Genomic DNA, 12,622 nt, shown 5'->3' on the forward strand with positions numbered 1-12,622 from the left:
CTATATATGTATATTATATAAAGATCATATATAATATAATTTTAAATATAATTTATATTTAATGTATAAATATATATGCATGTTTGGGTACCTCCCAGCCCTGATTGCCCTATATGCTTAGTGGGTGATCACTGAATTAGTGTTTAATAAGCAAATCAATTAACTGATTTCCTGCTTAATCTGGTTATTTGAATAGCTGGTAACTGTAAGGTGATAAGTTTATCTATTTTAACAGATAACAACTCTAGAGTGGAACATGGGAGTGAGTATAAAATAGAAGATACTCCCCTGGGTAATATTTTTCAAAAGATCACTTTACGAAATTGGAAAATTTCTCTACTAATCAAGAAAAATAGCAGTTAAAGCATAGCTGCAGGTCAAATGCAGGTTACAAAGGTGTTCTATAGGGTAACCCTTGACTTCCTTGTCTTTTAAGTACAATGAAAGTATTGTAGCTAAACAAAATCTTTCATCTTCCATTATGCATGAATCATTTCCTTTTTATAGCAGACATATCAGTATACACTTCTCATCTGCTAGAAAACATGCCCTACTTCTAAATATTGTTTTCCACTGTTATTTAGATTATAAATGATATTTATATGTGATTTAAGTTGTTTGTTTGAAAAAGCATATAATCTGAAACTTGGTCCCCTTTGTAATTTGACCTGAGAAAATTCAGCTCTCTGATAGACTAATACATGGTGAGAGACTAATGCATGGTGAGTGAGCTTTTTTTGCAAAACTGCGTACAGAAGGAGAAATGATATTGCCTATTGCCAATTCAGAATGCATTAATCCTTATTGGAAAATTTGGCATTCATCCTTTATAAAATTTTATTATTTTCTTAATAAAGTTGTAAGAACTGTAACATGTGTAGGGAATATATAATGACCCCAGAGGAAAGACTATTAGGCTTAAGTATGACTTAGGAGCTCACTATATGGTGAAAAAATGGCCCCTGCCTTTCTTTTTCACCACGTGAAATACTTTACGTCATCATCTGTGTATAATATTGGCCAGGAAAAAGAGAGATCTCCCACCACGGGTGCGTGTGTGTGTGTGTGTGTGTGTGTGCATGTGTGTGTGTGTTTAGTTGCCCCTTATTGTAGATCTACTATAAATTGGGAATTCTAGTATAGAATTAAATGAGAGCATATTTGGGGCACTTGGCACTATGCCAGATACAATATTCATGCTCAATAAATTATAGTTGTTAAGATTCCAAATTTTTTGCCCTTTTTATTGAAAGTTTTAGAAAAAGCTTTAATTTCTCACCTTGTTATCTTTTAAGACCTGTTTAGATTTCTTTTAGAAGCCAACTTCATGATTCTTTATGAATTTGGCTGCATTAGTGATGTGCAAGTTGCCCATATTAGTTTGCTAGGGCTGCCAAAACAAAATACCCAACTGAATCGCTTAAATAACAAAAATTTATTTTCTCATATTTCTGGAGGCCAGAAGTCCAAGATCAAGGTGTCAGAAGGTTAGCTTTCTTCTAAAGTCTCTCTCCTTGACTTGCCTTCTCATTGTGTTCTCACATGGGCGTTTCTCTATATGCGTGTGCACTCTTGACGTTTCTTAGTGTGTCCAAATGGCCTCCTCTTCTGAGGACACCAGTCAGATTGGATTAGGGCCCACCCTGATAGCCTTATTTTAACTTAATCACCTCTTCGAAGGCTCTATCTCCAAATACAGTCAGATTCTGAGATACTGGGGGTTGGGCTTCAACATACGAATTTGGGGGAGGAGGAACACAATTCAGCCCATAACATTGCCATAAGTAAATTCTTTTCCACTGCATTTGGGAATAATTATTTTGAAGAATACCAACATGATTAGAAAGTATGGTTGAGGAATTTTAAAGTGTCTTGTAACCACTGAAATGCTATGACTGTTGCAGGATTCTCCATATATGACCTGTATAACGAGTTCATTTTTTGTGCATAGAAAGTATTTAAGAGGTCAAGTTTAATGCTTTATAAATTGATATATAATATAAAAAGAAATATGCTCCCTGATAATAGGCTACAATTAAAAAATATATATTTTAGTGTTAATCAATGCTGTGTGTGGAAACTTGGGAAAAAAATTAGTGTTGACAAATACCTGTTTATGTCATTCATTGGGCAAGCAGTTAGGAAACATTTACTTATGTACCATAGGTGTATACAAAATCAAATAAAATATTTAACACCTGTGCATCCATTAAGGTAAAACACTAGGACAAGGGTTACTTGAAAATCAAGAAGTCCCTTCCCTCAAGGGGCTTTTTGGTCTACTTGGGAAAATGCCAGAAATGTCCCAAAATGAGCTTATTGAACTGCTCAAGGTAGATAAGAAGGATGGTGTGTTCAAAAGAGGACACAACTGCCTCTGAAGCCCAGAGTTAAGATTTAGAACTTGTAATGGTGAGCTGCTCTAGTATTGGGAGGAAAGAAAGGGGTATAATCAGCAAAATAGACTCAGAGCTGGTTCACTGTGGCCTTCAGGACAAAGGAAAGGAAAGAGACCCGTGAGGAACTACTCTGGCAGCAGAGGAGTGTGGAAAGGGTACTCTGAGAAGGATCTCACTGAGAGCAGTTTCAGAGAATCCCATGGTTTGAGACTAGGACTGTGATGTATTTGACCCCACCAGGAAATTAAGTAGAACTTTTAAACCTAGACCTGTATTTGATGGTAACACTGTCGCTACTATGACTGCAAATGGGATACTAACGATTGTGAAACATGGGAGTCAGGTACCACCAGGGTCATGAGAGATCCTTCTCATAAGTGAAATGCAAGGAAAACCTTCATTTACCAAAGGAAAGATATCTCAATTCCTTTTTTTTTTTTTGAGACAGAGTCTCACTTTGTTGCCCAGGCTAGAGTGAGTGCCATGGCGTCAGCCTAGCTCACAGCAACCTCAAACTCCTGAGCTCAAGGGATCCTCCTGTCTCAGCCTCCCGAGTAGTTGGGACTACAGGCATGCACCACCATGCCCGGCTAATTTTTTCTATATATATTTTTAGCTGTCCATATAATTTCTTTCTATTTTTAGTAGAGATGGGGTCTCGCTCTTGCTCAGGCTGGTCTCGAACTCCTGAGCTCAAACGATCCGCCCACCTCGGCCTCCCAGAGTGCTAGGATTACAGGCGTGAGCCACCGCGCCCGGCCGATATCTCAATTCTTTACTTCTTCTCCACCCATAAAGAATATTGTGCTTCCTGTTAAGTGATGAAAATGACAAATATGATTGAAATGTAACCTGAGGAAATTCCCTGTTTAAAATGTGTCTTTATTCTTTTAGGCCTCTTTTTCGTGGAAGTTCAGATGTCGATCAACTAGGAAAAATCTTGGAGTAAGTAATAATTATAATTTTATATCAGCATCTGCATCATTCAAACCTGTACACTGACTTTCCTCTGACATTCATGTAATATGTTTATCTTTTGCCTTTCTTACCCCAAGCTGCTGCTGCAGACAGTGTTACTGTTTGTGTGGTGAGTGGGGACGTGTGGAAGTGCTCTTTTCATGCAGAGCCCATCAAGACATGGGCCTGACTGCTCTGCTCTGGAAGCCTGTGTGTTGCTTGTGTGGATCTTTTTGCTGCTCCTCTTTTTTCTTGGCTCAGCTCCTGTTCTTTAGTTCAGACATGTCCTCTGCTTGTAGTCATTTCAAATGTACCCACCATTTGAGAGGGACACTTGGTGGCCTCCTAACCCATCCTTGTCCAGTGAGCTTCCTGTCCCCATTGAATCTCCTCAATCATCCAGATGGTTCTGCGTTGCTGTGTTTTGTTTTCCTGGGCCAAGGATGGTATGCTACACATCCCATTTTTCTTTGGCGCTCCAGCATAGGGAAATGAGAATCCTGGGTTCTAATCCTAAGTCTGTGGCTAAATAACTATGCAAGCTTGAGAAAGTTATTTAAAACACCCTGAGAAGGGCTTACACAGTCCCTGGCACATAAGTGCTTTAAAAATGTTAACTGTTATTATTATAATTCATCATTAATTATATAACCTTTTTGTTCCTTAACCTCTTCATCTAAGAAATGAAACATGAAACTCTGACTTAAATTCTCTATAAGATCCTTTCTTGTGCTCAAATTCTTTGGTTCCAGTTGTCTGTTCCATAGCTCCTCGATGATTTGCATTGTTTCATTCATGTCTACATGTTTGTGCATGTTAGGGTGTGTATGCTTTGATGTTTCTAGAATGTAGCTGGGGCATTTCTTCTCACAAAGCATGCAGTATGGCATCCTTTTTTGGATTTGTGTGTTTGCCAAGCCTGTTGGAATTGGGGTGGAGTAGGAAGAAAATGGGAGTTTTAAACCAAAAATAGCCCTGATCACTGGTCTGTGACATTTTATAGGAATCTCAGTGATTTTTATAAAATTTGAAGTCTGTAAGACTGCAAAAAAAGTGCTCCTAAAAAACAGAATTACATTTCAGCACTATCTACTCAAGCATGACTGCTTAAAATGGTTAACAAAACTGGAACCTGACTTTGTTCTCTTGGTGACTGGAAGCAGCTCCAATAGACTTCTGTTAGTGCCAGTGCTACCGCTGAGTCAGAACCCAGTGGCTTTAAGGCCTAAAGAACATTTGCTAGTTTTTTGTTTTTTGTTTTGTTTTTTTTTTTTTGTCTTGGAACTTCCTGGATCCAGGGCAGCTGATACTATTGCTGCTACTACTGACCACCCTGTGCAATGAATAAATTCAACACAAAGCCTTCATATTGCCCCTGCTTCCAAATGCAAGTTCTTTGATCGTTCAATGATGAGATTCCCTGTGACCATTGAATATATTTTGTGTTCAAGTGATCTTAAAGAGGGGACTGGGGAATTCAGACATACCGGTGACACTCTGATAAAAGGAAAGACAATCTTTACTACAATCAGCTTGCCAGGCACTGAAGGCCGTCAACTTCTTTCCCTGACTTACACTACCTGGGAGTTGTGTCCGCCTCCAACACGGACGTCTGCAATCTAGTCAACATTGTTAGCACCCCTTAGTACATGAAGCCAGTGAAATGGACCAGAAGGAACATTTGACCAGCATGTTTGACTTGCTTCCAGGGAAAAGCCAATTCCACTTTTGGCAAAAGCCTGACAATCCTAACTTGCCAGCAGAAAAGAAGCCATAAAGTTCTATGTTTTGTGCGTTTAGATTTTACTTTATGGTTTCTGGCATTTTGTCATTGAAATTATGTTCACTTTCTTCTGAATGCATTACCTTTTCAGAGAAAAGGGACAATGCTGCACCCTAGTGTCACTGCTAAAGTACTTGAAAAATTATTTTAGTCTCCACCATCACTGCCATTTATAGATTTTATGCCCCGTCAGTCTTTCCAGTATAAATGTCAGCTTTTAAGGCTTATATTCAGCTGTCCAAATAGTGGAATTTGATGCAAGCACTTTTTAATGGACCTATCAGAATTTCACAATGCTCATATATGGGCCATAAAAATTCATACTGGACATGAAACTGAGTTTTTTTTTTTTTTTAAAGGAAAGCCAAATTCACATACTCTTAAAGAGAAAAACATTTCTGTGTTTAGAAAGATTTAAACTTTCAAATAACAGCAAATAACTTTGAAAGTAAAACAATGGTTTTAGCCATGACATTTTATAACATTTTTAGGAGCAATATCCTCATAAATGGAAATAAACTACTGGAATAGGGAGAACTGGGTTCACTCTAGGCTCCGTGACTGAACTCACTATGTGTGACTTTAGTAGTTCATTTCATTCCTCATTCTGTTTCCCCACCTGTAAAACAGGAATAACATACCTGACCTACATGTCTCAGGAGGTCTTTACAGGAATCAGAGGTGATAGACTTAAAGTTTTATCTATAGATAGATAGACAGATAGATAGATATAAACAGTTATGTATGTATTTATACACATATATACAGAGACATACTGTATCTCTGAAGGCTTCTGGCATTCAGTTGACCATATTTTCAAGATTTAACTCAATATAAGTATATTGAAAGCTGCAAATAAAAAGATTTTAAATTATTTATGAGTTGTGATAATCAATTTCTAGGTGACTGGTGATGATATGCAAAAATATTTGTATAAAAAGTGGCTCATGCCTGTAATCCCAGCACTTTGGGAGGCCAAGGCAGGAGGATTGCTTGAGGTCAGGAGCTGGAAACCAGCCTGGGCAATATAATGAGACCCCATCTCCACAAAAAGTGAAAAATTAGTCAGGCATGGTGGCATGCCACCTGTAGTCCCAGCTACTGGAGAGACTGAGGCAGGAGGATCATTTGAGCCCAGGAGTTCAAGGTTGTAGTAAGCTATGATCTCACCACTGCATTCCGTCCTGGGCAACAGAGTGAGACCCTGTCTCTATAAAAAATGGATAAATAAATAAAATAAAAAGGGCTAAAAGCTAAAAAAGAATAAAAGAAAATGTTAAAAGGTCTTTAATAAACATTCTTCTTTTCTTCGTCTGCCTTGTCCTATTCTGTCCAAACACATGCACATGCATTTCCCTTCATAATTAATAGTGGTATTTTACTTCTTTTTACTCCTGTTGCAGACTTTGCTGTGAAACAAATTTATATATTGCTCAAGTTGTCATTTCTCTTCATTAGTTCCAGAGAATATGTCTGTGAGTCTGTCTTGGTCTGCTTCAGTAAATAATGTGGCTCTCTAAGGATGCCTAACAGGGGTAGAATTGTAGTATCTTGCCCCTCCAGACACCCAGGGATAGGTACAGTGATAACAGGAATATGTCCTCTTCCCAAGTGAGGTCTGAGGCCTGGTAGGTTTAGGTAAGGGAAAGGGGAACAAAGCCCTACAGATCCTGGGACATTTACCAACATGTCTTTGTGAAACCTGGATATACATTCATGAGAATAGCCCTTCATGGGCCTTAGTCCCAGTGAGTGCAGGCCAACAAGACCCTAATGTAGGCCAGCACCATTTCTAACTATAGTTAAAACAGTTTGGTCCAGTACTTGAATAGCTATATATCCTGTCCATTAAATGATTTTTTTTTTTTTTTAGTTCAGAGTTATCCAGAATCTGTGTGAAAAATAAGTTCCTGCATCCTCTGATTTCCCTTGTTCAAATCTGCTTCCCACTTAAACATAAACTATAAATCTCTACATAATGTATAAATTATATAGGGCCACTGACCCATTAATATTTTTGAAGAACCTTAAGTTACACATAAATAGGATCCAAGCACTTCATATTTTTACTGTGGTAGTGATGTATTCCCTGTGCATCTTGGATTAATAACATTATTTTCTAATTATGATAATAAGTAATATATTGATATTGACTGTGTATACTGTATGTCAGGTACTGTGCTATATATTGTATGTAAATTACAGATTTATATGTAAGACTATATATAAATTTATATAAATTATAACTGATCCTCATTATAACTATAAAGTATCATTGTTGCATACATAAAGACAGAGAGGGCCATCAATGTTAAGTGATTTGCCCTTACCTGCAGGTTCAGAATTTCAACCCATGTCTTTCTATTTCCAAAGCCTGTGCTCTTTTTATCATTTGCTGTTCTTTTCACATTCCTGATCCCAGATGGTCTTCAGAGGAAACATAAATGGTACTCTTTTAATTTAATGTTTGCTCACTTTGGAATACCATAGACTTCCTTTATAAAATAGTGTCTGCATAAGACAGGACTAACATACCTTTCAGCCTCATTTTTCTGTCTGATTCTAATGTATGTAATTACAGTTCAGGGAATTACTCTTTAACTGAAAATGCAACCAAATTGATATGTTAATAAACCATGTTGGATGAGCATCATAAAAGCATGTCAACACAGGAGTGTTTGTTCAGAACATAAAAAGCACTCTTGGGCATACAGGATGGTATACCAACGTGGGTCTCTTTTGAATACAGTAGGTCCTGCTTTGTCCGTAAGTCAGAGCTTACCACCTGGTAATATATTTTCTGTCATCTCTTATATTTAGTATCTGCTGCCAGAGCACTCCCTTCTCTCGTCTCAGTGAATTTTACAGTTCTTCTGTGAGATTACCCTGTACCCTGTGACCACCATATTGCAGTAGGACAGAGATCAATGAGAGACCCTACCAGTCATACAGTGGAGGTTGTCTTGGAGTCTGTACCCCATGCCTGCCCCTTAGACTTTGCCTTTCTTTAGAATTTGGTGAGAAAACAGCTTCCACTTAACAGCTAATACTCATGTCCATGTGTGGTTTTTTTTTTTTTTGTAGCGTAATTGGACTCCCAGGAGAGGAGGACTGGCCTAGAGATGTTGCCCTTCCCAGGCAAGCGTTTCATTCAAAATCTGCCCAACCGATTGAGAAGTTTGTAACCGATATTGATGAACTAGGCAAAGACCTACTTCTGGTAAGTTCATGCTTTGCAGAGATGGTCTGCACTGTGCCGATGAGAGATTTGCCCTGTCCATTTTGCACAAATAGCAGTTCAGCGACAGCCACACAGGGCAGGAGGTTGCAGTATCTCCATAGCTTTCATTTCCATACTTGTAGCAGCTGGTGGCTTTTGATTCCAGAATGTCTTTCTGATCTCTTTAAATCTGCCATCTTTGAATGTTTATTTCAATGCAGACTTTGAAGCCTCTTGATTCACTTGGACATACGTTTCTTTAGAAGTAAATATTATGTTTCCTTGTTTACAGTTTCATGCCACTTCAAGCAACTTGACATTTTCATGTGCCTTTTCTTAAATAGTCACAACTTTGGGAAGATTTTTTCCAAAGAAACTATATAGCGATACTTGTAGTTACCAGTTCATTAAGTATTTCATGTGCCATGCATATATAAAATACCTAACTGAAAATAAGGATTTCCGTGTTCTGTTTGAGACTCAGACTCATAATATTTGAACTTGTACATAATTTCCTGTACTTGGAAGCCAGACCAATAGGTAGAAGAGTGTACCTAATGGGCTGTTTTTGGTGTCTGGAACCCAATAAATAATGAGTGTATACTTTATCTCCTGACTTTACAGCCTCTAATATCTGCTTCAGCCTGTGGGTCAAGTAGAGGTCTTCTCCATGTTTTCTTATTTTGGGGTCACACCAAAGAGGCAACAGCTCTTTGGGCATGTTTTTCTCATGGTAGAAGGTGGATAGATGTTCCCAGAAAGGCAAGCAGAAATATACGATGCTCCTGAATGCCTGGGCTTGGAAGAAGCATCTGGCCACTTCTGCCCAATTCACTGGCCAATGCAAGTTCCATGGCCAAGGCCAACTTTGATGGAGGAAAGAATGCTCCTCTCATGGAAGGAGAGGAGAGAAGAGAATATATACTAAAAATTATTCAATCTACCATAGTATATAACTCTTGACTAGGTTGTGACTCTAAACATTCATTTTATAAGTCAATTATTTGCCAATCAAATTAAATTTTCTTACAGAAACAATATGATTACACAAGGTTTTTGAATTAATTCTCAAGCCAGCCACCTTGTTCCTAAGGAAGAACAATAACAGAACGTAACCACCTTTTCTAACAATATTTCTGCAGGACAAAATGTATTAAGACTTCCAACTTGAGATTCTCACGCACCCCCACATTTGGCTAAGAAGTTCTCTTTCTCACCACGCTCTTCCCAGCTTTAAGCCATCAGTATGGATGTGAGGAAAGGGCTTCCTCCCACAGAATCCTCTAGGGACATGTCTCTATATCATGAACATATTCCCACAACTCTTCTCTCTCCTTTGTTCTGGAGATTAAAGTGGTTGCTTCCTTTTCTAATGCCACTGCCTAATTTTCTCTGGGAAGAGAAATTCCTGTCCTTTGGGAATTCAGTCCTTGCAAAGCTTTTCTAAAGATGTTTATTGCTACTGGAGACAGTGGAACCATTCTACAAACAGGCTCTTTCCTCTGCTTGCCCTTTAGCATTTTGATTTGACTCTATAGGGAGGACGGCACCCATGGCCTGGTAGGGGGCTCAGGATAAATAAGATTTCAACGGACCCAAGAATCGCCTGAAACTTTATGTAGCACTTTCTGTTTGTACTTGTTTTTCTCAGTCAGTATCTTTCAACAGAATATTAGAGGGGTCTCTAATCCAGTGAGGATCTGACTAGGACTGGGAGCAGGAACCAAGATTAGATAGAAGAGGTCTGTGTAAATCACAATAATGCAAAGTCTTTAGATTACACAGAAGACTGAAATTCATAGATGTTTCATTTACCTCGCTCATTTCAGTGGACACTGCATGATGAGGATGGAGAAGCTTGTATAGCTTCCCTGCTACTTGTGAGTTCCTGGGGCAATGGGTGGGTCTTACTCCTGTCAATTAGTGCTTGCCACCTGTAAGGTGCTCAGCAGGAGGTGTTAATGGAAGGAGAGGAGGAGGAGGAACAAGATTATCTGGGGTAGGAAGTAGAATTGAGACTGAGATTAGGGACACATTCTGACTAATTTGACATTTTTAGAGTGGACATTGCTGCTGCTCCAAAGGTTCCCCTTTCCCTCCTTTCATTTTATAGCTCAGTAGCCCCGCCAGACTGCCCCAACCACTGGACAAGGACCAGGAGCTCCTTAAGTGCAAGGACCGGCTGTTCACCTTAGTATCCCTACACTTGAGCTGTCAGCCTAATTCACCTTGAATTGAATCTAATGGACTCCTAGTAGGGCTGCTGCTAGCCCACATGGCAACTTGATGTGAATTAGAAGAAGGCATTCCTGCCTCTGGGTTGTGCAGCCTTGGGGCAGAGTAAGAAGTTACACTATCTAAATAAAGATATATGTATACTACAATGATAATATTTTTAAGGGGCCTGGGGTGGCTTGGAGAAAAATCCTGGGTAGGCAACAGCCCACAGGCACCCAAAAGGTGTGGCCTTTTCCTGAGAGGCAGTTTACACATTAAGGACATACATAAGGTGAGTACTGTCTACATATTATTTAGTGTCCCTTGAAATAAATATTCATTCTCATGGTAGATACACTTAATACATGACAATGAATAGATAACTATGTAAAGCACATTATTTACATTGATGTGTTTTCTATCAATTATCTTTTCTGTATTACAGAAGTGTTTGACATTTAACCCAGCCAAAAGAATATCCGCCTACAGTGCCCTGTCTCACCCATACTTCCAGGACCTGGAGAGGTGCAAGGAGAACCTGGATTCCCACCTGCCACCTAGCCAGAACACCTCGGAGCTGAACACAGCCTGAGGTCTCAGCAGCTGCCGTGAGCTGATCTTCTGCAGAACACCCTTGGTGGCTGATGTTCCCCTGAGCTAGCCCTGCAGAGCTGTTAAGGGTCACTGTCTGGAGGCCTTCCAGCTGCTGTCTTCTGGATGGGCTCTGCTTCTCCAAGGAAACCGCCTAGTTTACTGTTTTGAAATCAATGCAAGAGTGATTGCAGCTTTATGTTCATTTGTTTGTTTGTTTGTCTGTTTGTTTCAAGAACCTGGAAAAATTCCAGAAGAAGAGAAGCTGCTGACCAATTGTGCTGCCATTTCATTTTGCTAACCTTGAATGCTGCCAGTGTGAAGTGGTAATCCAGGCACAGCTGAGTTATGATGTAATCTCTCTGCAGCTGCCGGGCCTGACTTGGTACTTTTGAGCGTGTGTGTGTGTGTGTGTGTGTGTGTGTGACAGAGAGAGATTCTGTGATCTCTTAAAGTGTTACTTTTTGTAAACAATAAGAATATTTTAAAAACTCATGGCGACCTATAAAATAGCAGGCATTTGTTCACTGAAGGTGATTGACCCGACTAGTCTTCTCAAATTAGAAAGTTGAACCATGTCCTCAGCATTTCTTTTCTGGCCAAAAGTAGTCCTAAGTTTGCTAGCAGTAAAAGGTGATGTTTTATACACACAGCAAAAAGGAAAAAAAAAAAATTCCAGTATCTTTTAAGAGACTAGTTTTTTTTTTTTAAGTATGCATTCTGTTTAGTCTTCAAAAAGCTGAAATTACTTGTTATAAGTCTTTTTTAACCTTCTGTATCATATCATGCTTTATTGTTTCTTGTGGAAAATACCCTATATGCTTTTTATTACTTGCTATAGATTTAGGGAGTGTACCTCAAATAGGTAAAAAAAAAAAAAAAAAAAATAGAAAAAGCCTTTATTTTCTGGTTTGAAATTCCTATTTTCCTTTCCTTTTTGTTGTTGTTGTTATTTTTTGTTTTTAGGAATTTGTCAGAAACTGTCTCCTGTTTTGGTTTGGAGAGTAGTCTCTGACTAGAGACAAATGCCATTGAAATTTTCCTCACCTATTACACTGTACTTTCTACCATGCACTGCCTTGTTGGCAAAGCATCCATCTTCTCTATCTCCCAGCGCCTCTAACATATATTGTGACCATTACATAACTCATAACAGATTGCTTAAATTCTTCCCATGGACCACCTGCTTGCTTGCTTTCAATGACCCTTTCATAAATTTGCAATTTCAGATTATGGTTTGTGGCCTCAGTTCTGCAATTCTAACAGGGGTCCGTATGTTCTCACTAATGCAATCTTCCTACCTGGCATTCACTATAGTTACCTAGGCAATGAGTAGGACACTTGTTCTGCCTTATCACCAGCACATAGATTGCTATAAACTGTTGCTTTGTGTTTTACATTTTTATAGAAGATATTATCAGTGTAGTGTCTGAGGGAATGTCTTTAACTGTGTTT

At 38.8% G+C, this 12,622-nt stretch overlaps 1 protein-coding gene across 1 annotated transcript in view; it reads left to right on the plus strand.

Moving 5' to 3' along the window:
* The window catches only part of CDK6 (cyclin dependent kinase 6), a 197,865-nt gene extending 186,697 nt beyond the window's left edge, over positions 1-11,168 (plus strand). The window contains exons 5-7 of the mRNA XM_069461955.1: positions 3,294-3,344; positions 8,224-8,359; positions 11,022-11,168. Coding sequence (XP_069318056.1) covers positions 3,294-3,344; positions 8,224-8,359; positions 11,022-11,168 — 334 coding nt within the window. The remainder of the gene's footprint in view (positions 1-3,293; positions 3,345-8,223; positions 8,360-11,021) is intronic.
* Positions 11,169-12,622: the final 1,454 nt, after the last annotated feature.

Source organism: Eulemur rufifrons, chromosome 29 (genome assembly GCF_041146395.1).
Source record: "Eulemur rufifrons isolate Redbay chromosome 29, OSU_ERuf_1, whole genome shotgun sequence".
In the NCBI taxonomy this organism is placed as follows: Eukaryota; Metazoa; Chordata; class Mammalia; order Primates; family Lemuridae; genus Eulemur; species Eulemur rufifrons.